Below are 27,985 nucleotides of genomic sequence, written 5' to 3' on the forward strand. Positions count from 1 at the left end.
TGGAAGCTGGCCGACCAGTTAGAGGCTGTTCAGGCAGGAGATGATAGGAGTGAAGCTAGGCCAGTAGCAGTGGGACCAGAAAAGGGATGGGGGCTGGAAACAGTCAGTTTCCAAACATAAAAACTGTAAAAACAAGTGATAAAGAGTTCATCTATTTAACAGAATTATAACTATCAGAAGAAGTCCTTGCCAATAAAATATAAGTGGTTTGTGGTTTGAAGCTGCAACCACACTTGTTATAAAGGTAATTGAAAGGAAAACCCCAACTGGGGATAATAAGAAAACAGGAAACCACAAGCCTATAACCCCATTATGTGGATTGGAGTTCATCCACATAATAGACGAACCCTGGACCACATTCATCCTCCCCTGGCCCTTCGCAAGACGGATGAACAACTCTGAGAGCAAGCTTCAGGCAGAGACAGTCCTGTCAGTTTCAAGCCGCTTGGTTAGCTGCCGCGTGGGGCATCGCCAAGGACCTGGTTTCAGCTCTGCACTAACTCACCCAGAAAAGCACTAGTGGAGGAAGTAAGAGGAAGACTTGTTCTAATCTAGAGACAAGTTTAGTGGTGGAGAATATTCATGCTGGGGCTGGTCTGTGCCTGGTTGAGCCCAGCTGTGTCACTTATTAGCTTATGACCTTGAACAAATTACTTAACATCTCTGGGCCTTCGTTGTCTTATCTATAAATTGAGATTAATGAGTCTACTCTTTGAATAGTTATGAAAATGAGAGAATTGATAAATTTAAAACACTGAAAGGAACATCGAGTATACAGTAAGTACCATATAAGTGTTTCCTATTGTAATTGCTATTATTATTATTACAGTGAATAATGGGCAAAGCCGTACAACAATGGGATGGGGCTGTTTGAGGAGAGTCTTCCATCACCTGTGTAAGCAGAGCTGAGGTGGTTGTAGGGTTCAGCTTCGGACCTTGAGTTTCAGTGCTGGTGAGACAAGGGGCTTATTGAGCATTTTTCATTCTTTCTTTTTTTTTTTTTTAAAGTAGGCTCCAAGCCCAGCATGGAGCCCAACATGTGGCTTGAACTCATGACCCTGAGATCAAGACCTCAGCTGAGATCAAGGGTTGGACACTTAACTGACTGAGCCCCCCCATGTGCCCCATTATTCATTCTATTTATTTAATTCCACAAATATGTACTGAGCAGCTATTCTGTACCTGACACTATGGTAGGTCCTGGGATGAATCAGACAGTCCCAGCTCTCAAGGACCTGATAATCCAGGAAGGATGGGAGGTAGAAATTACCTCTTGAGTGGCGAGTAAGTGCCACAACACCAGCACATATGAGGCTCATAGACAGCCAGGGGACAGGGTCAGGACAGGCTTCCTGGAAGAGGCAGGAAGAAGCAAGGTCCCCTGGACCACATTCAGGATCTGGGGAATGCAGAGTAGGGAAGATCTGCCCTTGCTGGTCCATGATTAACAGAAGATCTGGGCTTCCAGTGCTTACAGTCGTTTTCCCCAGGCCCTGTACTAAGTGGAATCACTTGGGCCTTCCCACTCCTTACTGCTTCTGGAAAGAAAATTCTGGTGAGTCTCTAAGATGTTTTCTAAATCTCTTTGCACACACATTTTATTGATCACGGTTTCAGGATGATGGTTTTGCCTCAATCCCTTTATCTTTTGGCGGAGGAACGTTGAAATCGAAGTTTCTCCAGAAGGAGGGTCAGTCATAACCAAAAGAGACTACGTTTCCTGGATCACTGCGTCAAGACAGCTTGAGCCAAGGTGATTGGGCTAATTTCTGTGCTGCTGCACCCCTGTCCGAGACAGTTCCCTGCCTTGACGTGCTCCTTGCCACAGATGTTCTTCTATTGTGAATTTATGCCAACCATGTTCAAAGTGGCCACATTAAGGGGTAAAGCCCTGGGGAGTCAGGGGAAAAATTAAAAAGAAAGCCACACACATGTACTATTTACTCGATAACAAAGACAAATACGTTCACATCCTGTCATCTCAGGCATGAATAACTACAGTAATGCTCTCATCGAGGAGGCCCTGTCAGGAAACACTGCCAAGTTTTTCCTTCCCCTTCCTGACTTCCATTCTTGCCTGCTGTTCTTCTTCAGGCTCTGGTTAACGCTTTCAATTCTTTCTGTTCTTTGTTAATTACCCCTCTTTCAGCCAGGATCACAGTTGGTCTGGGAGAGGAGAGGTACAAAGCAGGAAGAGGGAGGTAGTCACAGGTTTTTCCAGAGACCGTGAGTGGGGAGAGGCCAGAACACATCCACCGGTCTATTCTCCTTGCCCCTTTTCCTTTTGTGCCCCCACCAAAATGACTCATGCTGCTGTGCTCAGGGCAAGCCCCACAACCTCTGTGACTGTGTGGGATGTACAGATCGGGACACGCACTCTTCCTTTCTCTAAAGGAGGAGTCTCATTTTAGCTTGGTTGAGGCATCAGCTAACAATTCAGACCCAACTTACATGAAACTTGCTAACAAAGGTCAGGACGCGAAGGCAGAGGGAGTTACTGGTCAAAGGAAATCCAACAGGTTGTCAAGAATTACAAAATACGTGTACAACATCTGAACTACATATGGTCCACATCCTTCAAGTTTGGAATCCTTTGTTTGGGAGAAGTTTCTAGGGCCTGATTATTCTCAAAAGATTACCTTGGGGAAGAACTGTTACCTTGTTCTCCAGAAATACTGCACAGCCTCAGAGGCTCTTAGAACTATGTAAAGTCTAGGGGTACCTAGGTGGCTCAGTCAGTTAAGTGGCTGCCTTTGGCTTGGGTCGTGATCTTAGGGTCCTGGGATTGAATCTCATGTGGGGCTCTCTGTTCAGTGAGGAGCCTGCTTCTATCTCTCCCTCTGTCCCTCTCCCTCTCTCTCAAATGAATAAATAAAATCTTAAAAAAAAAAAAAAGAACTATGTAAAAACCTAGAGGGTCATCTAAGGTGTTGGCTTTTTTTTTTTTTAAAGATTTTATTTATTTATTCGACAGAGACAGAGACAGCCAGCGAGAGAGGGAACACAAGCAGGGGGAGTGGGAGAGGAAGAAGCAGGCTCATAGCAGAAGAGCCTGATGTGGGGCTCGATCCCAGATCGCCGGGATCACGCCCTGAGCCGAAGGCAGACGCTCAACTGCTGTGCCACCCAGGCGCCCCTAAGGTGTTGGCTTTTGAAGTTTGCTGCCCATTAGAGTTCTAGTGCCCTGACCAATGACGTCAGAATTTCTGGGGGGTGGGGCCTAAGCATCAGCATTAAACTCCCCAAGTGCACTCAAGTTTGAGAACCTCTGAGCTGGACCCTCACTCTTCAAAGTGTGGTTGGTGGAGCTGCAGCCCCATCAGGGAGCTTGCTGGAGATGCACATTCTCGGGTCCCACCACAGACCTACTGATTCAGAATCTGCATTTTAACAAGATCACCAAGTGCATAAAAGTTTGAGAAGCAGTTACTTTCTTGAAGCATTGACCAGTCTGGTAACAATGGGCTCAAATTCTGTCTTGGCAACTACCCGCAGGAGCTGGGTGGTAGCTGCCCCCTTTAAGAGGGGATTCGCCACTCTGGTTTGCCTGAGTCTCACACCTGGCTAGGTTCATTAACTTCCATCACCTGGCTGGGCCCAGTCAGAATTTGAGTTTTTTTGTTTTTTTGTTTTTAAAGATTTTATTTCTTTATTGGACAGAGAAAGACACAGCGAGAGAAGGAACACCAGCAGGGGGAGTGGGAGAGGAAGAAGCAGGCTTCCTGCTGAGCCGGGAGCCCGATGTGGGGCTCGATCCCAGGACCCTGGGATCATGACCTGAGCCGAAGGAAGATGCTTAACAACTGAACCACCCAGGTGCCCTGGAATTTGAGTTGTTTTAAAATTTATTATAAAATAAAGTTTACCATTAGTAACATGTAGTGCATTCACAACTGTCACCACTACCTAGTTCCAGAATACTTCATTACCCCAAAAGGAAACCTCATACTTATTAAGCTGTCACTGTCTAGCCCCTCTCTCCTCAGCCTCTGGCAACCATTAATCTGCTTTCTGTCACTGCGACTTGGCTTATTCTGAATGTTTCAGAGAAAAGGAATGCATAATGTTTTCAAGGTTCATCCATGCTGCAGCATGTATTAGTACTCTTCCTTTTTTGGCTGAATAATATTCTTCTGTATGGGCATATCTCATTTCATTTACCCATTCATCATTTGATGGATATTTGAGTAGTTTTAACCTTTTGGTTACTGTGAGTAGCGCTGTTATGAACTCTTGTATGCAAGTTTTTGTTTGAACACCTGTATTCAATTCTTTGGGCTATGTGGAATTGCTGGGGCAGAGTTTTAGAACAACCTGGCACACTGAGGTTTCACGCCAGTGTTCAATGCTTAAAATTTGAGCAGCACAATCTAGTGGTTCCACTTACTGAGTATATACATGTTTAAGCTGGAGAACATTATATAAAGCAGACAGAGTGGAATTGCTGACTCATTGGTAATTCTATGTGTAACCCTTTGAATATCCAGACTGGTTTCTAAAGCAGCATTTTATATTCCTACCAGTCATGTTTCAGGGCTCCAATTTCTCCACATTCTTGCCAACACTTGTTATTGTGTTATATTTTCCCCCTTAATTCTATTCATCCTGGTGGTGGTGAAGAGGTATCTCACTGTGCTTTTGGCTTGAATTTCCCTAATGAGTAGGGATGAATACCTTCTCATGTGCTTGTTGGCCATTTATATATAGTCTTTAGAAAAATGTCTGTTTAAGTCCTTTGCTTATTTAAAAACTGGGTTGCCTTTTGTTATTGAGCTGTAAAATTTCTTTATTCTGGAGACTATGCTCCTTTCACATATACGATTTGCAAATATTTTCTACCCTTCTGTGAGTTATCTTTTTCACTTTCTTGATGGTGTTCTTTGATGTACAAAAGTTTTAAATTTTGATGAAGTCCAATTTATCTAATTTTTTCTTTTGTTGCTTGTGCTTTTGGTGTTAAATGGAATTTGAGATTTTGTTACCTGGACAAGGTCAATGGATAGGAAGAGAAAGGGACTGAGGGGAAAGGGAACAGGGATTGCTTGAGGTCTTCATCTCCAGTTCAACCAGAAGATCTGAGCATTTATCTGCTTTATATAATGTTCTCCAGCTCATTCATATATATAAAAATATATATTATATATGTATATATTGTATATGTACAATATGTATATTGTAATATATATATGTATATATTATATATGTATATTGTAATATATATAAATATATATTATATATGTATATATGATTGATAGACTAGAACCACTAGGTTGTGCTGCTCAAATTTTCACCATGGAAAACGAGTGTGAAACCTTGGTGCACCAGATTTTCTGAAAACTAGTTCTAAATGGTATATGTAGTAAATAAAATATAATGTGTTTCCTGGTTTCAATTAGATTTTATTTGTAATAAAAAAGCATACATTTTTGGAAAAGCGAGCAATGTTTCTTGCAAAATGCTCCATTTACCACACTTTTGGGAAGTCAGGATTTGGCCCAAATCCAAACCCACTACCTGGTGGCATCTCATTCACACTGAAGGAATATTCCATGGAAAAGATAGCCAAGTTCATGCACACCAGCTTTGGTACCAGGTGCTGTATTTGCCTAATGTCACATAGCAGGTGAGAGTTTGAACCCAGAGTTCCCATTTCAAATCTAAGGCTCTGTCCCCTAGGCCATGCTTTCAAAGTCAAGTCAGATGAATCATCCATTGATCTTTTCTGACTGGCACTTCTAGTGCTACTAGCTAATATTATTTTTGGAAGCTTTCTATACGCCAGGCATGTTGCTGAAAACCTTTACAGGTAATCTTTCCAACACCCCAGGAAGTGGTTCCGTAATTATCCTCGTTTTACTACTGAAGAAACCGAATTGAGGTTATATAACTTGTTCCAGCAAACACGGTAAATATCAGAGCTAGAATTTAACTCAGATCTGACTCCAAAGCCCATATTCTGAACCACCAAGCAATACTATTGTTATAGAGATGACCAAGTCCTGAAAATTGACCTCAGCCGCGCCCCTTCTAGATTACAAGCTAGCAGGTATTCCTGGCCCCAGCGCGTGCGCAAACCCCACCCTCCGCCCGTCCCTTCCGCCCCGGCACCTCAAATTGCGCAGGCGCTCTCCTTCTCTGAGGCCGCGTAGTGGAGTCGACGCGGAGGCGGTGCAGGCGTCGCGAAGGGGTGGAGGGCAGGCTTCGGCGTGTCAATGCGCGTGCGCGGGGCTAAAGTCTCGGCCCTTTGGGGAGCTTGGCGATGGCGGCAGCCGGGGACGCTTCGCGGGAGCCGGCTGCCTCGGAACCGCCGGCGGAGCTGCCTGCCTCGGTGCGGGCGAGCATCGAGCGGAAGCGGCAGCGGGCGCTGATGTTGCGCCAGGCCCGGCTGGCGGCCCGGCCCTACCCGGCGACGGCGGCTGCGGCTACCGGAGGTTTGGGCCCTGGCGACGCCTGCCCCTTCCCTCTGGCTGGTCGGGTGCCCGCGCGTCTGCGCGCCTGTCCTCCCGCAGTCCCGGGAGTCTGCTCCGCCGGCCGTTTCAAAGCGGGCTAAGACCACCAGCGGTTCCGCGCTGGAGCCGGGGCTTTCCTTACTGCACTCGGGTGGCCCAGCTCTCCTCTTAGGCTTGGGGGATGCAGCCGCCCTCTCCGTCGGGAGGCGCCTTAGCTTTTCCCTTTTTGTTCCAGCTGCGCGTCCGCCGGTCCTAGGGGTAGACCTTGTATAAAAGTTTTAGACTTGTGACGCATTTCAGCAGTCATCCTGCACCGCTCCCGAATTCAGCCACTCAACAAAGGCACAGTGCTCGCTATGTGCTGGGCACCGAGAGAGGCAAACCGAGGCTGCGGCCTTCGTGGGGCTTTCAAGAGTAGCACCTGTTGTGTTTCACATCCTTCAAGTTAGCTAACTTGATTCTCACTGTTAACTTGGAAAATAATTAGGGCAGCGTTTGGTCCCGGTGTTTTACTGAGGTGGTAATTGAGGACCAGAAAAGGAAAGGAATCTACTCAGGTTCATACCAGCAAGTACGCGAGCTAATCAGGACTATAATTGAGCTCATCTGATCCTGGATTCACGGCCTTTCATTTTCACCAACTGCTTCTCCTGTGCCAGGCATTGTCTCACTTTTAGGAAGAAAGGCTGTTAATTTTTGTCTGAATTTTATCTTCCCCCTTTCTTGGGTCAGCCCTTGACTGCGTGTCTTTCATGGATGTATATTTCTATCCCCTGATTTTCCACTGTAGTCAAGTAATAATCTTCCTTAGGGTACTTAAAATAGTTTGGTTGACCTGTGGGTCTTCAGGACTGCCTCTATAACATGAGGTACAGGTGTTCCTAAAGCTATACCCCATACTGTGTGAGTAGTTGAGCACAGTTTGGAGCTGTGTCCTCTACTATCCCTTTTCCTCAGCCAGAAGAAAGGAAGAATGACAAGAAACTGGGGCTGGCAGCGTGTCTTGATATACTGACGCTGAATCTGCAAATTCTAGCCACTTTTAATGGTTCTGGTTTCATCCTCTCTGTTTTCTACTTTTCTTATTCCTTCATCAACTTGAGATGTTCTAGAGTCAGGACAAAAGTTGTTCATTTGTGTTAATTCATAGTCATGATTTCATAAGGCTTTGTAGATCTGTACTAAATGGTTGTGGAGCAAGGGTGCAAAAAAGAACATACAGAGGTATGAAACTTCTGATTGTGGAAAGCAAGGTAGAATGAATATTCTGTAAGAGTTCTCGGGCACTGGACTGTGCTGTGACATGGAATACCGCTCCCCCCCCCCCCCCACTCTCCTTCAGGAGCTTGGACCAGCTGGACTAGTCAAGACCTTAACTTGAGCAGGATACTGAACGGTGCTCAGTCATGCCAAGACAGAGCCCCGTTTCTCTTTGCTGCTCCACCTTGCTGTTTCCCCAGGTCCTGAGCACCACATTCTAAGCAAGTTCTTCTTAGTCTTTTCCATGGCCTATGTCCTAGCTCAGCCAGAAAGTGAAAATTGTACAGTATGCTGAAATAAAAGTACTGAAGATAAAAATTTTGGCACCAAATCTAATATCGAGTCTTCCAGTCTGTATGAGGTCTGTTTCTCCATTTATATTTAGGTCTGATTTCTCTTAGTGGTGGTTGCATTGTAGAGGTTTTACACCTCTTTTCCTAGATGTTATGTCTTCATTCTAATTGTAGATTCTCGTGGATATTCTATGTACGTAATCACATCATCTGTGGATAAAGACTGTTTTAATCCTTTCCAGCCTTGATGCCTGTTTTATTTTCTTGCCATCTTGCACTAGTTGGGCCCTTCAGTATAATGTTGAGTGGAAGTGTTAATAGTGGACATCCTTGGGGCTCCTGGGTGGCTCAGTCATTAAGCGTCGGCCTTCGGCTCAGGGCAGCCCTGCATCGGGCTTCCTGCTCTGCTGGGAGGCCTGCTTCTTCCTCTCCCACTTCCCCTGCTTGTGTTCCTTCTCTTGCTGGCTGTCTCTCTCTGTCCAATAAATAAATCTTAAAAAAAAAAAAATAGTGGACATCCGTATCTCATTTGATATATTTTAAACTTAAAGTACCTGTTTATGCACAAAGGAACATAGGGGCTTACCTAGTTAAATCATTGACCACTTTTACTTACTTTTCATAGGTATGGCTAATGTAAAAGCAGCCCCAAAGATCATTGACACAGGAGGAGGCTTCATTCTGGAAGAGGAAGAAGAAGAACAGCATACAATTGGAAAAGTTGTCCATCAGCCAGGTAAAGTGTATTTTCAGAAAATAGGTATCTAGATTAGTCATTTTGAGAAATCTGCATAATTCTGTAAATCAATTATAAACAATGCCATACTTGTCAGTGAGCAGGTGAGGTTTGTAAGAGGGATACAGTTTGGCAGTTTTGCTAGTAGATTAAAAAGTAAACAGATTTGGCAATAATTAACTTGTGGTTTGTGTACTTAGGGTTGTTGCTCTCTGTTATTTTGTAATAGGCAGGGACAGCCAATATATTGACTGATAGTATACTCCATTGTCTTGATAGGCTGAAATGAGGGGCTAGAACCCAAGAGATAACATTTAGGACCTTCTTTTACTTGTTTGGAGGAAAAATGGGATATATTTATCTGTAGCTTTATCCTTGGGGAAGCTTAGAAAACCAATTTTAGTTTTAGCTGTGGCAACAGAAATGTTACATGTTCATTAAGGTAGGTAAGAGTCCTATTCCACTGTTTTCAGAAGCTGAGACTTGAAGGATTAAAATATTCAGTTTGGGTGCCATATTTAAGGGGGATATTGACAAGTGTATAGTGTCCAAAACAGGGTGGTCAAAATAGTTGTCTTCATATTGACATGTGAGGAACAGTTGTCAAAACTGGTTAGGTTTAACTTCGAGGACACTTCTAACTGCCTGCAAGTGTAAGAAGTCTTCTCTGTGGAAGAGAGATTATACTTACTGTGATTTGCTTTGGAGGGCAGAACTTGGAACAGTGGGTGACAATTACAGTACAGTGAGGGAGATTCCAGCCCAGTACCATGCATATATTTAGCACTTTGCACTTAAAGACTGTTGGCCCATATTTCGTGTGAGTCTCATGGTGATTCTGAAATGGAAGAACTTCCTAACCATGTGAATTGCTGCTTCTAAAGAACAAAGTGTTGGAGGGGTTCAGAGATTGAAAGATCTGACCGGGGTATATTAGAGAAGCCCTGTATGAGGAGGGAAGGCACGGAATTAAAGACCTTTAAGGTCCCTATGATTTTATGGATATGAAGACTCATTGTAGCTTTTGTCTGCAATTTTTGGCCTCAACTATGGGCTGTAAAGCCTATACTTCTTCTTTTTTTTTTTTTTTTTTTAGATTTTATTTATTTATTCATGAGAGAGAGGGGAAGAGGGAGAAGCAGAAGCAGGCTCCCCATAGGGAGCCTGATTCAGGACTCGATCCCAGGACCCTGGAATTATGACCTGAGCCAAAGGCAGACGCTCAACCAGCTGAGCCACCCAGGCACCCTATAAAGCCTATACTTTGATTTAACAGGTCACACAACACTTTTTTTTTTTTTTTTTTTTAAGATTCATTTATTTGTCAGAGTGAGCGCCCTAGCTGGGGGAGCAGCAGGCAGAGGGAGAAGCAGGCTCCCCACTGAGCAGGGAGCCCGATGCAGGACTTGATCCCAGGACCCTGGGATCATGACCTCAGCCGAAGGCAGACGCTTAACAAACTGAGCCACCCAAGCATCCCATCACACAACAAATATTTATTGATAACCTATTGTAGTGCCTTCCTGCTTAATGAAGGTATACATGTGGCATTGGCTGTTACTCATACATTGATGGTATGGCTGCTGCATGTGAATAGGACTTTGGTTGTGAATTTGCGGAAGTTAGAAAAGGTGCGTGTTGGTTTGCAGACTGGCCCGACACACAGAGGGCAAGAGACTGAAGGAGTCGGGCCACTCCAGACTGGTAGGGGCCAGCTTTAATTAGCAAGGGAACGTAGGAGGCTGCAGGATGAGTAGATCTCTGCACCCACCTGCCACATCTCAACAGTTCATATAGAGGTTTAACTGGGTTCAGTCACAGATGGCCTCAACGACACCTTACTCTCTCAAGGGTTTGTCCGTGGAACAGCTCCCACTGTGGGATTGCTGGGCAGAATGAGCATTTCAAGAACAGGGTAGGGGGTGAGGAGTTTCTAATTGCCCAGGTCCTCCTCATAGATCAGCTGGCCATCGTGTCCTCTCGATTACCTCCTTCATCAGTGTCCCCTTTGGGAGACAGATTAGAAAAGGCCCTCATCTCTGGGCTGACTTAGCTTGGGAGAGGGAGAGAGGCTCTCAAGCAGACTCCCCCCTGAGTGCGAAGCCCACTGTGGAGCTCAGTCTAACGACCCATGAGATCATGCCGTGAGCAGAAATCGAGTCAGACACTTAACCAGCTGAGCCACCCAGGTGCCCCTCTATCATGTTTTCTTTGTTAGTTTTTAAAGAGCCTCAGCATAGCTGAGAAAAATCAAAATTATTTGGGCCATTAAGTTATATGGGTCATTTGCCTATAAAGCAAAGCCTATCAAATGCTTTTATAATCTAGAATAGAGGTTCCTCAGAATCACTAGGAAGGTGATAAGGGAAAGGGGGGGTGAAGGTGATTAAAAGATACGACTTGTAGTTATAAAATAAGTTATGAGGATGTAATATACAGCATGGCAACTAGTTAATATCACTGTGCTGCATATTTGAAACCTGCTAGGAGAGTAGAGCTTAAAAGATCTCATAAGATTTTGTAAACTATGGTGACAGATGTGAACTAGACTTATTGTGATAATTTCACACTATATTGAGTCATCATGTTAGACATCTGAAACTAATACAGTGTCAGTTATACCTCAGAAAGATACGTGTGCACGTATGAGTACTTGTGTGTGTGCATACATATATGTACACACACGTGCATGTATTCTTAGCTCTGTCCACAGAAAGGGCCTTGAAGCGAAGAGAACCCAGTGGCAGTGAGCATACCTGGTGTCCAGATCTTGGACTCTGATACTGTTCCCCCACCGAAAGGAACCAGGGCCCTTCAGAGAAATAGCTGATTCTAGGGTTGGGGCAGCATGGCCACCAGGTGAGTTTGGAACATTCTGTAATGCCAGAAATATGTAAGTGTTCAAATGTGATAGAAGTGTGTTATACAACTTGAAGGGGCTCCTGCTGGCCAAATCTGAGACAATTTGAGCACCAAAGTCATTAAGGACACTACTGAGTGATAATGCCATTGGAAAAAATAGGAATCTGTGAGTCCGTATCAATAATAAATACGTACATGAGTGAACGAACGGCGGGGAAGGAAGGCTCTTGCTTACACTAGACTGCCAATTTCCACGTGGTAAATGTAAAGGGAGTGGAGTAGAAAAATCATCATCATGTACATTTAAAATTTCCCATCATAAAGACTTTCTAAAATTAGGAAAATGTCTGCACATTTTATGGCTTTTGATTAATAATACTATTCAGTAGCCTCCTAACTGGTGTGTCAGACCTGTTTTTCCCCATTCTAACACATTCTAATAATTTTTTGAAGATCTTTGACTATATTTTAAACTTTTTCTTTTGTCTATAGCTGTGCCCCGCTAATATTTTATAAGGAAGAGTGATATTTTTGTTAGAGTTTGGAGATTAGTGGAATTAAGGGGTAGTAGGATATTAACTGACCATGCTGTGTTGGAAGTAGGTGAGGGAAGGCAGTGATAGGAGTGTGTCGAGCCAACTGGACAAATGATGACTCCTTTCTTCTTTCCATTGGGAGTTGTGGCAGTTCTCAGAGCTGGGGCTTGGCAGTAGCAATCATCCTGAAGACGTACTAGTAAAACTTTCAGACTTGCTGAGAGAACCAATTCTATAGGAAAGATCCGTAGCCAGGTATTTTAAGTAAAAAAAAAATTGAGCTTTACTCTAGAGTAGTTTCTGTGCTAGGAATTGAGGATATATAGCTAAATATAATCTCCACCCTCGAGTTTACAATCTCATTGTTGAGGTATTTGCACTCTGAGGTGGTGGTGGTGGTGGGGTAGAACGGAGGGGGAGAGAGTTTCCTATTTGAAAGTGAATTCTGTGTTTTTTCTAGTGTTGACTTGCTCTTGACTGCTCTTTCCATGGTGTGTATTAGTGTCCATCTGCCCTATCTGTAAGTCCCCTCCTCTACTCTGGGACTCCCCTCCTTTGTACTCTTAGCAGTGTGGTGGTAGGCCAAATACCGGTCCCGAAAGATGTCCACGTTCCAATCACTGCGGAACCCGTGATATATTGCCGTACATAGCAAAAGGGACTTTGCAGATATGATTAAGGTTAAAGACCGTGAGATGGGTGCGAGGTTGTTCTGTACTATCCAGGTGGGCCCAGTGTAATCTCAGGTACTTTAAAAGGCAGGAGAGTGAGTCACAGGGAGATGTGATTCTGGAAGAAGCCAGAGTGATGTGAGAAGCGGCTACTACCGGCTTGGAAGATGGAGAAAGGGAGTCATGGAGTCAAGGAAGGCAGGCAGCCTCTGGAAGCTGAAAATGGCGGTTAACAGATTGTCCCCTAAAACTTCCGGAAATGAATGCAGCCTTCCTGCACCTTGACTGTAGCCCACTGAGACCCGGGTCAGACTTAGAAACTGCAGATCTGTAAGATGTGAATTTGTGTTAAACAGAAGATTTGTGGTGATTTCTTACAGCAGCAGTACAGAACTAGTACAAGCACCTTACACGTGGTCTTGGGTTCAAACGTACTTGATGATTTGATAGTTTTTTCCTTAAAAACATTTTTTTAAGATAATATGATTAGTTAATCATGGTTTTGTCTTTTATGTAAGTGTATTTGTGTCCGTTATAAAGTACATGCTGATAAACGTAAGATAGGGGAAAATATATTGTTCTAAGTCACAAAAAAGGAAACTTAAAGAATTAACCTTCCTTTCTTTAGGACCTGTTATGGAATTTGATTATGCAGTATGTGAAGAATGTGGTAAAGAATTTATGGATTCTTACCTTATGAGCCACTTTGATCTGGCAACTTGTGATAACTGCAGGTACTTATTTCAGATGACGTTCTCAATTGCTAAAGTTTAGTGTTTGCATGTAGGTTTAGGGCAAAACAATAAGTAGATCCATGTGGATTTAATATTTTCTTAGTAGTTATGATTTTTGTTTTAGCTGTTTCCTAAAATTCTGTGGTTCCATTTTGCCAAAGAAATACAGGAAGCCTGTGCTTATCCCAGTGATGATAAGCCCCATAAACAGGAAGGACGCCCCGGTCAGCCGTAGGTCTGTCCTCCTTTCTGTGGGCCTGGTGGGTCTTTACCATCTCTATAGCAGGTTCCTAGCTCCCCCCACCCTTGAAGGACACCTTGGTCAGAGAATGGGGGCCTTCAGTGAGAGGAGGGGAGTGAAGGGCAGAGAAGAGGAAAAGTCACATTCTTTTCTCATCCTTTTTCTTCTCCTAGCCTCTGTCCTCTTTCTGTCACCCCAGGATGCTGCTGCTCACGCCACATGGTTCCGTCCCTACTGTTTACCCCAGCATGACCTGGGTTGGTGTCTTTCATGCCTTAAGACCCCATCTGTGATTCTTACTTAGCCCTCTTCTCTGTTCCCTGGTCCTCCTCCTTGGACCTGCTACCCTGGATCAACTGCACCTCCCTGGGGGACCCGCCCTCTCTGAGTCCCTGCTGTGGCCGTCGGGACACACCTCCGTGGACTGGTCGCTGGGTAGAATTCTGAGAAGAGGGGATGGGAGATGTTGCTGGTCTCACAGTCAGATCTGTGACTGGAAATGTTTGGCTCCTGTCGGAATTACAAGTTATAAACTGTTCCCATTGACACACAGTGGTTAAGATCCACAGTATTATCACTTCTTAAAGTGCGGATGGATAGCTTTTGGGAACTAAATTATCACAAATAATCTTATTTCCATCTGAAGCAACTGATGTATCAGTGTAAAGAAAGTTGTGTAGTAGTCTGGAAAAAAGATACTTTTTTTTTTTTAAAGATTTTTATTTATTTATTAGAGAGAGAGAGAGACAGCCAGCGAGAGAGGGAACACAAGCAGGGGGAGTGGGAGAGGAAGAAGCAGGCTCCCAGCAGAGGAGCCTGATTTGGGGTTCGATCCCAGAACAAAGGGATCACAGCCTGAGCCGAAGGCAGACACTTAACGACTGAGCCACCCAGGCGCCCCAGGGGAAAAAAATACTTTTAAACTTTAATTAGGAGCACAGCCCTCCATTCTGTTTCAATATCTTCGAGGATTTTAATTTTAGTAGAGTATCATTTACCTGTCCCCTCTTTTAGCTTAAACTTCCAAGTTATTTAGCTTTCATACAGTTATTCCCAGTTTTAAGTCTCGCCTCCCCTCCTTGACCTGTACCTCATTTCCGTAAAGGCCAACTTCATTGGCTGTTTCTCTGCTTATCCTACATTTATTTCCAAATCCATTTGGCTCTGTGTTCATTCCATATCCTCGCTTCACCCCCTCGTCCCCTCTCCCACCGCCACCTCAGCCACCATCAGCCCTTGCCTGGAGCGCGGCACTGGTGGTCTTCTGACTGGCCTGTGCCCCCCACTTTGCAGCATTGGCTTCTTGTATGGAGACATTTTAGTCAGAACTCTTCAATGGCTTTTAATCCATGTGGACTAGAAGTGTCTCCACACACAGCTCCTGCCCGCTTCAGACTTGGTCTCCCGCCCCTCCTCATCATTGTCCCTCCCTTCAGCCTTCCAGTGCCGCCGGCTCGCTTGCCAGGAGTCCCGTTGCAAATCGTGCTCCTGCCCGTGAGCCTTTGCACTTGCTGTTCTCTCTACTTAGGATGTTCCTCTCCAGCTGTTCAGATGTTCTCGGACTTTTTAAGGGCCCTGCTCAAATGTCCCCCTCATCTGTGGCCTTCTTGGATTACGCAGTCTATCAGAATTTCTGTTCCCTTACCGGGCTTTGTGTTTCTTTATAGCGCTTTCATCCGTCGTTATGTTTGCTTATCGAGTGTCTTCTCCTAACCAGAATGGGAGCTTCACGAAAACAAGGCTTTGTTTTCTTCTTCGCTGTTTTTCTAGTACCTTGAGTAATACCTGGCATGTAGATGGACAACAAATAAATGAGAAGAACTGTGTAACTGTGCCTCCATTTTTACCTTGGCTTTGAACAAGCTCCGAGCCAATTGGAAGCTCAAGTGTGTTGGGGCAGTTGGACGTTGTATACTTGTATTCCTTATATCCCACCCACCCTGACTTTATGCTTTGATTTGTATTTTCTTACCCATTGAGTCTTCTCATTTATATTTGCTGTACTCTTAGTCATTTCAAATCCATTGTGGCATGGGGCTCCTGGGTGGCTCAGTCGTTAAGCGTCTGCCTTTGGCTCAGGGCATGATCCCAGAGTCCTGGGATCGAGCCTCATATCGGGCTCCTCAGCTGGGAGCCTGCTTCTTCCTCTCCCACTCCCCCTGCTTGTGTTCCCTCTCTCGCTGGTTGTCTCTCTCTCCATCAAATAAATACAATTTTTTAAAAAACAAAACAGGGGCGCCTGGCTGGCACAGCGGTTGGGCGTCTGCCTTCGGCTCAGGGCATGATCCTGGCGTTGTGGGATCGAGCCCCACATCAGGCTCCTCCGCTGGGAGCCTGCTTCTTCCTCTCCCACTCCCCCTGCTTGTGTTCCCTCTCTTGCTGGCTGTCTCTATCTCTGTTGAATAAATAAATAAAAATCTTTAAAAAAAAAAAAAAAACAAAAACAAAAAACAAACCAAAAAAATCCATTGTGGCAAAGAGGAACTTTAAATAAATAGAAAAGAAATTCTTATTAAGTGACCTGGATCTGCTAATATTTAATATAGCTTCTCCAAATAAGTAGAAGATAAAGTATCTTTCTGTTTAGAATTTTTATGCTGCTAATTTGACCATGAGAGTTGAAGGAAAAAATATTTTTTTAAAGATTTTTTTATTAATTTGAGAGCGCGCGAGTGCATAGAGCAAGTGAGAGAGAACCTGGGGGGGGGGCAGAGGGAGCTGGAGAAGCAGACTCCCCGCTGAGCAGGGAGCCAGATGTGGGGCTGGATCCCAGGACCCCAGGATCATGACCTGAGCTGAAGGCAGACACTTAACTGACTGAGCCATCCAGATGCCCCAGAAAAAACTGTTTTAAAATAATGTTTTGGCATGCGTGCCCCTTTGGACTATTTGAAAATACAGTTTATTTAAAATAACTAACATAGTACTGGACTTAATTTGTTTTCAGAGATGCTGATGATAAACACAGGCTCATAACTAAAACAGAAGCCAAACAAGAATACCTTCTGAAAGACTGTGATTTAGAAAAAAGAGAACCAGCTCTTAAATTTATTGTGAAGAAGAATCCTCATCATTCACAATGGGGTGATATGAAACTCTACTTAAAATTACAGGTCTCTGATATGTTATACTCAGTCACTTTTAGCCCTCGGTCGGGTGAAGTTTTAATGGTAAAGTAGTTATAATTAGTTTAGTTTTGCTTATGGAGTTAAAAAGATCCTTTTCCTTCTGTTGTTTTGCATACGAGTCATAGTCCTATGTAATGACATTTAATAACATCCGGTTTTACTTTTTGGTGTGGCACTTTGAGGCAAATATATTAATATTAGGTAATGTTATTGGTACAATTTGGGAACTAAGTTGGGAGTAAGAGTTGGGCCCCATTTCCCTACACACCCACCTTCCAGTGAAAATCCTAAAAAGTTTTAGGAATTTCACAAATGCCTAGAATCTAACTCCACTTGGGAAATGCTCCTCTGGAACCGTGTCAAGGGTCCATGTAACTCTGCTGTGTCTCACAGTGAGTGATCTTCTCAACTCCTCGTCTTGTAGTGGTGTGCGGAGATAGTTACCCCCTTAGTGGGAGTGCCTCGAGTCGGAGCCTCCTGTATCTGTCCCCGGAGAGTACACACGTTATGTTTTTGTGCCATTATATAAAAAAATATTGAGAGGCATTGCTTTCGAGCAGGTTGATTGAAAATACTAGAAAATCCTAGTAGCTTCAAGTAAAATTAAGAAACTATATTGTAAAGCCAATCACTTATTGAATTTTATTAAACCTAAGACACCATTAATTAGAAGATTCACCATTATCTTATGTATCCTTAAAAATGAAAAAACGCCAACCCAATGCTTTGTCACTTGGAGCTTTTATTTTATACTTACTGAAATAGAGCCATTAGATTTATTATGTTTTTTTCTTTGCTATATATCGTGTTTGTGCATATATACACAGGAAATGCAACTATGACAGATTTAAAGCTCTCTGCACTCAGGGTTCAGGTTTTCTGAACCCCTTTGTGACTCAGCCATCACAGCACCGGTGAGCAGGGGTGTTGAAGTGTGAAAATGGGATGTTTTAGAATTTAGGAAGTGCCAGGATATCACGTGATCACGTCAGGGAGAAATATGAGTTTGGCTACCTCGATTGATATTTTGGTTCCCTTAACGTATTGTGAGAGAGATCCTGAGCATAATTCTTAGTGTGTGTGTTAGTCTCCTAAATGTAAATAAATATTATACAGAGTAAATATAATGCAAAGTTTTTAAACTAGAATAAAGACTTAAGGTCATTCAGGTACCAGAGTTGTTAAAAAAATAAAAATAAAGTGATATTCTAAAGATCAGAAGTTAGTAATGGCCCAAGGAGGGGAAGGGCAGTAGTGATTCTCTGTGGTGAGAGGTTTTGGGAGATGACCTCCTATTCAGACGGGCTGTGGCGTATCGGTCTGCAGATCTGGTGGTGAGTGGACAGAGCTCATCAGACCCGCCGACTAGAGGTACTACTGTGGATTCCTGTGAGAACCGTAGCAGAGAAACACAGAGGCTGCTCTTGTACTTCCAGTCTGATTCAGCATCCATTTACTTAGCTCCGTAGGCTAAGAGGTGGTTCTAGAGTTGTCTCTTCGCATTATTTAAAATCTCTTAAAGATTTCAAATACTTATAAAACTGCCCTTGAGTGAGATCATGTTTTGGTGTCCATGGATTTAATCGTTATGAATTTATAATACTTAACAGCTCTGAATCACGGCTTATTTAAATCTGTGTTGTAGATTGTGAAGAGGTCTCTTGAAGTTTGGGGTAGTCAGGAAGCGTTAGAAGAAGCAAAGGAAGCTCGACAGGAAAACCGAGAGAAAATGAAACAGAAGAAGTTTGATAAGAAAGTAAAAGGTAAGTGGAGGGGCGCCTGGCTGACTCGGTCGGTGGAACATGAGACTCTTGAACTCGGGGTTGTGAGCCCGAGCCCCACATTGGATGTAGAGATGACTTAAAAATAAAATCTTAAAAAAAAAAAAAGAAAGTAAAGTGAGTGGCTACATTGATCTCATGAAGGACTGTATTTTATTGACTTGCAAAAAGCCTTTCACTAAGTTCTTCCTGTTTAAAGATCTGTTGCAAGTAGATTGGAATGTTTTTCCATAGATTGAAGCAAGAAAAGACAAAGTTCGTCCTCTTTAGTTTGGTGTTTGAGGCTCTCGGCGCAAACCTCAGAGTACTGCGGTTCTAAAAAGCGTGTCAGTCCTCCTCTTAAAGTGAATTATGTGTTTAGATAGGAACAGAGGTCGATCAGGGATATATCCTTGGTTAAGGATTTGGCATCAGTTCACTCTTAAATATGACTAACGGGGTTATAAAAAAAGGATCTCCACCAGCAACGTCTCTAATTGCTTAAAATGAAAAAATCGTGCCTAAGTATTAGTCCTTTAATTTAGTAGCTAGAAGGAGCCTTCTCATGTCAGCAAGTCTAATCGTTTTTCTTTTATACGAGTAAAAGGTAGAGTGACTTGTTAGTTGGTAATTATTAGCGAGGTGGGACTGGAAGCAGGCTTTCATAACCGAAAGTCTGCATCGGTACATTCATTCGTCTGTCCATACATCCGTCTGTCCATTCCTTTGTCTGTCTGTGTCTGTATGTGTTCGTGCACCCATCCGTGTATGCATGTGTGCGTCTGTCCAGTCATCCGTCTGTCCCGCAGTGCATCCAGTAGCGTCAGCAGGCGCTGTGCTAGCATCCGTGCTGCAGTCGGAGCTGGTCAGAAGAGAAAGGAAACCTAGATCCTGTTGGAGTGTCCTGAGTACTGTGCTGGTGGGGAGCTGGGGTGCAGTCGGAGCAGTAGGGAATCCCTAGGAGAGTCTTGCACAGCAGGCAGAAACGTCCTTCCGGCAACTGTGGGGCCCCGGCGTGGTGTCGGGTGTGTTTGGAGAGCGCGTACTTCACGTAGTTACAGGGTTTATATACGTCCATTTAAAATGAGTGTTTCAGCCGCAATAAATAAATTTGCTTATGTGTTTAGGATTTAGAAGAGGTTCTGGAAGGTAGCTCAGAGGTGTTAAATAATACAGCAATAACAAAAGTTGAGTGTAAGCCTGCCTTGTTCTTGTGAGGATCTTTTTCCCCTCTTTTCACTATAAGATTAATTCGTGTGCAGTGCAGAAAAGTTGGGAAACTGCAAAGAACTCGTAGTCGTCTCCTGCCCAGAGACAGTCAATAGTGACGTTTTAATGTCTGCTTTTCTAGTTCTTTTCTATACACAGGCTCTTTAAAAATATTTCTTATAAAAATGGAAGCACTGTTGGACACTTACGAAGTTTGTCAAAACCTCATGTTAAACATCCTTACATATGTCTTTATATAAATTATAGTGACTTAAGAGGTCAGCTCCTGGGTCGGGAGTAAGCACACTTGTCTGGCTTGGGTAGATTTCCTGTGGCAAACGGTGCCATGTGGAATGGATTTCATTGAAGAATCTTCCCCACGTGAGCCACTGCTGTACCAAGTCACTGAAAACACCGGCAAGGACCAACTGAAAGACTTCTTTCAATTTGGTCCTTTCCTTTAATCTTCTGTTCGATTATGGTCCACCTCATGTTTTACTCCAGCCCTTCCTTCTTCCAGCATCAAGGAGAGCCTCGAGGGGGAAAGTATCAGAAGCTTCTTACTGGGCATGAGAGCGGAGGGCAGAGTTACAGACTCCTTACAGACCAGCCTGGGGTGTTCGGTAACTCCAGCTACCCGAGTCGCCTCCACTCTTCCCTCTCTGCTGCCCCTCGAAGCCACTTTCCTGGTGGTATTTTGGTGCAGACTGTAGTACGTGGATCAAGGAATTAGAAATAGAAACTTAGACCTGTGAAGTGATGAAATACTTTTAAAAGGGGGTGCTATCTGTAATTTTTATTTAGATACTATCTCTGTAGTTTGGTCAAGATGTCATCTAAATGTGGCTAAGTTCCTATAATTTGACTAACAGTAAAAGATTACAGCATCTGTTTTATACTTTTTTTCTATAAAAATTAAGATAATCCTATAGATCAAATATTAGTATGCATAGAACAGTGCTTTTAAGATTTATATAATTTTTATAGGTATTATTTTAAAGAAATATAAGCTCAAGTATAATTGGCTCTTTTTCTCACTGCATTAAATTGCTGCTGTTAACCACCAGATAAACTGTGGATTTCCCGCTTCCTCAAAGAGTTCGAATTTGCCCTGAATTTTTTCGTGGACCCTTAAGACTGGTTTCTTTAATTCAATTCCATTCTTGTCGGGATGAAGCATGTCTTTTTGAGGAAATTTTCCTGAGTGGTTTATTTTCCAAGTCCCTCCAAATCTAAGCGTGTTTTCGGTTCCTTTGCATATGAAAGCCTGAGCGCACTCCGTCCTGAAAGCATGACTCCGCGGTCTTCTGGTGTTTCCCGGGCAGAGGTCAGTGCGGCGCCCTCTTTAATTATGGCTTCTTCTCGTTGGTTTGCTTTAGAGGTCGGCGAACATGTTCCAGATCTCCTGACCAGGCCACAGAGGCCTGAGAATGGACTAGACACTGTAGAGATAGGAACAAGGAGCTTACCATGCATTTGCTCAGGACAGAGAGGAATAAAAGCAAGTCTAAAAGTTTTTTAGTTGAAAAGAAATTGGAACCTGGTTCCTCGTGGTCTTCTGATTTTGATCCACAAAGAAGCTGACACAGAGCTGCTTATGGAAAGGTGAGAGATTACATTTCCTGTTTGAGAATGTGATCTGCTTGGCAGTTTGAGAAAGAATCGGTTTGACTACAGAAGAAATTTAAGTATAAATAGTATAAGGTATTTGAAAATACAGGCAAAGTAAAAGACAAGAACCGCCAGCACGCTCACGTTGTTACAGGTCTCTCCGCTCCAGGAGGCGGAAGTAGGAACGATGGCATCGCTGCTGCTCCGTGCAGCTGGATTTCAGAAAATGCGCGTCGTGCTCCTGCGCGAGACTCCCGTTTGGGGCAGATACACAGAACGGTTCGGGCTTGCAAGCCTCGCCACAAAGAAGGCGGAGACGAGGCTTTTCTTAGAGTTACCCTCCTTTTCTCTTACTTAGTACTGGCAGAGGTAAGCCTTCTAGAAAAATGGAGAATTATTCGTCATTGTCTGTTACCGTGCACGTCCCCCCAGAAGAGGTGGGTGAGGCAAGCCGGCTCTGGGCTCCTGCTCGGGGTGCGGACATCTTACGTCCTGGGGCTCAGGTTCCATTTATGACCGTTCTCGGGCTTCTCTCAGCAGAGTTGGAAGGACGCGGTTCCATGTCCCTCTGCCTCAGTGTGTGGAGGACGAGGTCAGATCAAAGCGTCATGTTACTCTGGTGTATTCTTGTGACTTTTCCTCTAGGTAACAGGGAGCACCCTGTGTCACAAACTCCTGCCCTTCATCAAGGAGTTAGAAATACTTGGTCTGCCTCAGCTAGTTCTCCTGGAAGTTTTCCTCCTAAACAACATTGAATGCAAGCTGTCTCTTTCATGAAAGTAGGATATTAAGGCAAATGAAATAGAAGTTCCAGAGTGGCATAAACTAAAGTTTTCATTGAAACAAGGATTTAAGGGAAAACTTCTTTGGGTAACAAGAATATCTATCTGAAGATATCCATAGCAAGACTGGTTATTGTGAACATTTTTATAAATTTCCAGAGAGGTAGTCCAGTTTTCTGTGCTGGGAAATTCTAGGCTCGCGGGACTAGGAGGTTGTAACACGGTAACCTGCTGTTTGTTCTCCAGCTCAGCTAAGCTTTCAGTGCTGCCTGGCGTGGCCCTGCTCCTTTGCTCCCCACGGCTGGCGGGGCTCCCCCCCTCCCACGGCTGGCGGGGCTCTCCCCCCACGGCTGGTGGGGCTCTCTCACCCTTCTAGGCTCTGACCTTTCTGCCCCCCTCTTCTCGCTCAGCAGTAGGTGTGGTGACCTCTGCTTTCCAAAGTTATTTTAAGTTGCTTAAATGAAGTAATGTAAAAAACTTATTAATCTTTATTTAAAAAGTTTTTTATTTTACCAGATGTTGACATTTTGCCACATTTGTTTACACACAGACACACACACACAGACACACACACTTTGTTGACCCACCTGAGTTGCCTGAGGACACTGTGATTCTTAATATTTCAGCATGCTATCTCCCGTAAACAGTGACATTCTGTGTGACTGAAAAACAGTGTCACACTCAGTAAAGTTAATATAGTGCCATTGTCTAGTATGTCCTAGACATTCAGTCGTTCTGTTGCCCTTCACAGCTTTTTAGTTACTGGATCCAAGGGTCAAAGGTGACGCGCATCTGTACTCTACTAGTCCTCAGCCGTTTTCTTTTAGGACTATTGATGTTTTTGGAGACTGACACCTGTTTTGCAGAATGTCCCTCATTTAGGGACAGCAGCTTATTTTCGCACTATTAGATTGTGGGCATTTTTGGTAGGAGTCCTTCCCTCGTGACGTGTCCGTGTGCGTCACGGCGGGAGACACTCCTTGTGTAGCGTGGGTGGGGCGTGTCTGCTGGGTCTGCCCCTTGCCCGGTGCCCTTTCTGCTCTGTGATTAGAGGAGACCTGTGGGGCGGACCCTCCGGTCCTGTGCGAGCATCTCCTTTAGGTCTCACTCCGGGGCTGTAGCGCGCGGCGTGATTCTTGCCCCGGTCTGCTCTTACTCGGCTGGATATAAATGGTGATTTTCTGTTTCTGTTATTCTTTCTATAGTTCTTATTCAGTTTCCTTTAGTATCAGTTGGATTCGTGGATTCTTACTCTCAAATCAGTGTTATAGTCCATTCCTGTTATTTTGAGGCTCAAATGGTTTCAAATTTGGCCCCTTCAAGCTAACTCCTGACTTTCTAAGTTTTTTTTTTTAAAGATTTTATTTATTTATTCGACAGGATAGAGACAGCCAGCGAGAGAGGGAACACAAGCAGGGGGAGTGGGAGAGGAAGAAGCAGGCTCACAGCAGAGGAGCCTGATGTGGGGCTCGATCCCAGAACGCCGGGATCACGCCGTGAGCCGAAGGCAGACGCTTAACTGCTGTGCCACCCAGGCGCCCCTTGACTTTCTAAGTTTTTATTTGGAAAGAAGTTCAGAAAGTTCCATAAGATTGCAGAGATTAGTATGAAGGACACAGGGTTGTATCCTTTCTCCAGAGTGACCTGTTAGCGCGATGCCATCTGTGCCATTTGTACTCCGCACACGACACTGGCCCGCCCCGTCGGAGAGGGGGTTGCTCGCGCCTGCCCCCAGCCCTGCAGCACCTGCTTCCCGGGAACCGCGGTCTCCTCGAGCAGGACCAGAGCAGTGAGATTTTATCTCGTCTGTCCTCAGAGTCCAGCTCTGTTCGTCCTGTGTGCTTTTTCATTATAGCTCAGATTCAGTCTAGGATCAGGCATTGACTTGAGGTACCAAGTCTTTTTAAGTTTCTTTATTCTGGAATATTTCTGTAGCTTCTCTCTCTTTTGATATCGACATCTTTGAAGAAGTCCCTTCCCCATCTTGACTTTTTAGAAATGCTTTTCATTTGGGGCTTTTCTGAGGTTTCCCAGTGGTTAGGTGCATGTTATGCATTTCAGGCTGAGATCGCACATACATGACCTATTTCTCAGGGCAGCGTATCTGGAGACCAATGTCCGTCTGCCTTTAATGATGGTGTTAATGCTTATTTTTTATTTCATAAGCAAAAAAAAAAAAAAAAGAGTTATAGCCAAACAAATATCCTGGTTCTCCTAACCCCTCCCCCAAGATTTAGCATCCATTCAGGGATGGTTCTTGCCTCAACCAGTCTTTAGTACACTCTTTGCAAAAATTTTTTTCCCCCAGTGCGCTTTCCACATTTAGCCAGTTAGAAATCTGCATTCTGCTGCATCCTCTCTGCCATTTATTATTGGTACGGACTCATCCATTCCTGCCCCTTCTGTATGGCTTTTGGTTCATTTCTGTCCTTATTTTGGTGTTCAGATTGAGATTTGGGCCAAAAGGAATTTTAAGTGAGTTCCTCCGTCCTTTCGCCATGTCTTCATTGTTGAGGACTTCTGCTTTCTCGCACAAAACATGTATATATCTGGATTTTTATGTCTGCCCCATATATGTTAAAAATTAACACCTTGCGTTCACACTCATATACCCAGTTCTATTCCAGAATTTTAAGATTCATTCTCATTTTTTTTCCTTGTTTGTAACTCCCTTCTCTGACAGTGAGAAACCTGATTCACATTGTCCTTAATGTAGTTGTTTGACGCCCTGTGTGTAATCTCCCGTCACTGTTGCTAGCAGCCTCCACCGTAGGGAGAGCCCCTGCCTTTTCTTGGGCTCCCTCCGCCCTACCGCAGATGCCTGCTTCACTGCTCCACGTAATGGCTTTAGGACTAGATTGTTCAGGAAGGGAAAGAAGGCCGGAAAATGATACCAGTATTTTAGTACTTCCTTATCTTCTAGCGTGAGTTTTTCCAGGAGTGTCTAGTACATACTAAAGACACGGCTTTATTTCTTGTCATTATTCTTGATAGACTAGCTGAAGGATGGGAAGGAAAAGCCATAAAGTCAGTAAAAACCTTATGTTCAATTATGACCAATTTGGATAGTAAACTAGATTTTGTCAGTATTCTAAGCAAATAGTTTTCTTCTCTTCCTGAGTTCACATAATGCTCAAGTTAGAGGTTAGCTTAGCAGTGACTGGGGTGCAGTCAGGTTTTGAGAGCGTTTTCTCAGTGGAGTTAGTAAAGGCGAGGTGGCTGGGATACCTTCGATCAGAACAAATTTGGAAGGGAGGTATTGGAACTCAAACAGGAGACCTCTTCTTGTCATTGACTTGAAGGCATGAGGCATCTGTGCCAGTCAGCACATGGTTTCACTTTTTAAGGTAAAATAAAGGATAGGGCGTTCCAGGTTTGTCTAGAAAAAGTTGCCACCTTCAGAATGTGACCGAGAGGAGGAATAAAGATGACTGTCTGGATGAACACTGTTTGGAAACTGTCTGGAGGTGTAACGTTGAAGCCTGAAAACCGTGGTCTGAGATCCAGTGCTTCTCACACTGGAGGTGGGGAAAGGCTGCGTAGCTTCAGTGGTTCTTGACAGGAACCTGAGGTGGACCACGCCTTTGACATCAACTAGCACTTTGACCTCAGGCACAACGGATGTAATTTCTTTGGGCCTTGGTTTTCTCGTCTGTTAAAACTGGGATGATAGTTGTACTTCTCTCAAAGGGTTATAAGGGTTAAATGTGTTCCTAGATGAAGTGCTTAGAACAGTGCCTGATACGTGGCGCTACATCTGCTTATACGTACGATACTGTAGACTGAAATACGAAGATCCGAGTATTTCGATACTCGTCTAAAGAGGATTAAAGACGTGTGATCACTTGGTATAGTGATTTTTATGGTTGAGATTATGTAACATACTCTTCCTTAGGTGGTGCTGCTGTCAGAGAGCTGGGCTTGATGGATCATTGGTCAGAATAACAAAATGTAAATGATTAGTGTTGCTTTTTATTCATTAAACTGGAAACTGAGACGGTTTTAGCTTGTTAATTTCCAGTTAACACTAAGCATTTGGTTTCTCCAGGTAATGCAGTGTGAACTTTCAAAATGTGACTGGCTTAGTTGCTTTTCAAAGCATCCAACTGTTTTTTTAAGGACGTTTTAACATGATACAGTGGAAAAAGTTCTAAACTCTGGGATAAATGACGTGAGGTCACATGCTATTTTTGTTCCATTTCCCTACCTGCAAAATAAAGAAGTAAAATAAAACCTGTGGTTCTTTCCAGCTCTTAATTGCCTTTGGTTCTTATATTTAGGTTGTACTTTGCAATAATTGGCAATCCCTCTCCTCAAATATTGCTCTCATTTTATAAGATAAGGAACTAAATGGACTTCAGGTCAGGTACACAAGCAGTTTCTCTGAGATGAAACCCCAGCACAGCAGCAGACTTCTTGGCTTTCTAGTTGTCTTGCAAGCAGAGCTTGGCCTGCCTCTTACAGAAGTGGCCCCTAACGTACGGAACTTTGAAATGCTCCTTGTCCTGAGTCATCCCGGTTGACTCCCCTTTCCTGCTGTGGCATCATTTTTCTTACCTGCTTGAACCAATCCCGTTTTTTTCAATCCTTTTACTCATCATCTGAATTTTCTTGTTTTACTGTACCTCTAACCCACCTTCCCCATTTCTCTCTCTCCCATTTCATGCGGCTCCAACAATGAGTAATTTCACGGACCAAGCTGCCCAAGGTTATAGAATCAATTTTGATTTGTTATTAATGTAAACCATATTTGGTTTACACACACACACACACAAAGCTTGATGGATTTTGAGATTCAGCTGAACAGCATCACTGGAAAACTGGCTTTTATTTATTTTCTTAGAATTACGGCGAGCAGTAAGAAGCAGCGTGTGGAAAAGGGAAACCGTTGCTCATCAGCATGAGTATGGACCAGAAGAAAACCTAGAGGATGACATGTATCGGAAGACTTGTACGGTGTGTGGCCATGAGCTGACGTATGAGAAGATGTGACCAGTTAAGTGTAAAGTATTCACAGATGAATGGGACACTTGCATAAATAATGCTTCAGGAAGAAATCTGTGTGTTACGGCTTAAGAGCGAGTTTCGGAGTCCAGCAGGTCTGGTTGTGGGCAAAATCCTTGGGTCTGTGATTGCTTTTCTCTACAACAGGGTGGGAGTTGAGGGATGGAATAGGTTCAAAAGTTAGGTTAGAGCTAAAACCGAGAAATAAACCAAACCAAACCCTAGACTGTAATAGGAGGAAGAGCTTTTGGTAAGGGCTGAAGCATCGCAGCTGAAGCGGATTCTTCTCCCAGGAAACAGGGACAGTGGTAGATCCTGCGCCCTGGAGGCTAGCCAGGTCTTCTGGACCCTGTCGCCACATGGGGGAGTGGGGAGCTGTTGTTGGACAAGGCCTGACTGATAGTAGGAATTGAGTCGTGGCAGTCTGATCATGTTTTCTGTATGCTTACGGTTTACTACCATAGGCCCTAATGTCTGTGTCTCAATAGCCCTCTTCAAATCTGGATTAAAATGGAAAAACAGCCATATTGTCTTATTGATCAAAAAAGGTACAGTTGCTAAGTTTATCCTAACTTGTTAACGTTTTACAGAACACTTACTGTGGACCAGGCAGGTGTAATGTGAAATGGCTTACAGGTATCCTCATTTAATCCTGGGAGGGAAGATAACTTCTGTGTTTATTTAGCACTTCTAAAGGCAGTGATAACCT

The 27,985-nt window shown here is 43.9% G+C and overlaps 1 protein-coding gene across 2 annotated transcripts; it reads left to right on the forward strand.

Annotated features, from left to right (window-relative positions):
- The first annotated feature begins 6,158 nt into the window (after positions 1-6,158).
- XPA (XPA, DNA damage recognition and repair factor) lies at positions 6,159-27,799 on the forward strand. 2 transcript variants are annotated; one of them, XR_006776618.2, is made up of 7 exons: positions 6,159-6,431; positions 8,628-8,738; positions 13,436-13,541; positions 16,730-16,895; positions 18,556-18,673; positions 21,259-21,484; positions 27,116-27,243. XR_006776618.2 is itself a non-coding variant. In XM_045780523.2 (6 exons), exons 1-6 carry the CDS (start codon positions 6,260-6,262, stop codon positions 27,262-27,264), a joined length of 822 nt encoding a protein of 273 aa, XP_045636479.1. In that variant the 5' UTR covers positions 6,170-6,259; the 3' UTR covers positions 27,265-27,799. The 2 variants fall into 2 exon arrangements, 1 of the variants encoding a protein (XP_045636479.1); XM_045780523.2 differs by lacking the exon at positions 21,259-21,484 and having other exon boundaries at positions 6,170-6,431; positions 27,116-27,799.
- The last annotated feature ends 186 nt before the right edge of the window (positions 27,800-27,985 follow it).

Source organism: Ursus americanus, chromosome 18 (assembly GCF_024610735.1).
Source record: "Ursus americanus isolate L20-20 chromosome 18, mUrsAme1.1.p, whole genome shotgun sequence".
In the NCBI taxonomy this organism is placed as follows: domain Eukaryota; kingdom Metazoa; phylum Chordata; class Mammalia; order Carnivora; family Ursidae; genus Ursus; species Ursus americanus.

Coding starts and splice junctions, on each gene's coding strand:
- XPA (XM_045780523.2), top strand. CDS start 6,260: ATGGCGGCAGCCGGGGACGCTTCGCGGGAGCCGGCTGCCTCGGAACCG. Junction 8,739..13,435: donor AAAAGTTGTCCATCAGCCAG/GTAAAGTGTATT, acceptor TCCTTTCTTTAG/GACCTGTTATGGAATTTGAT. Junction 16,896..18,555: donor AACTCTACTTAAAATTACAG/GTCTCTGATATG, acceptor TCTGTGTTGTAG/ATTGTGAAGAGGTCTCTTGA.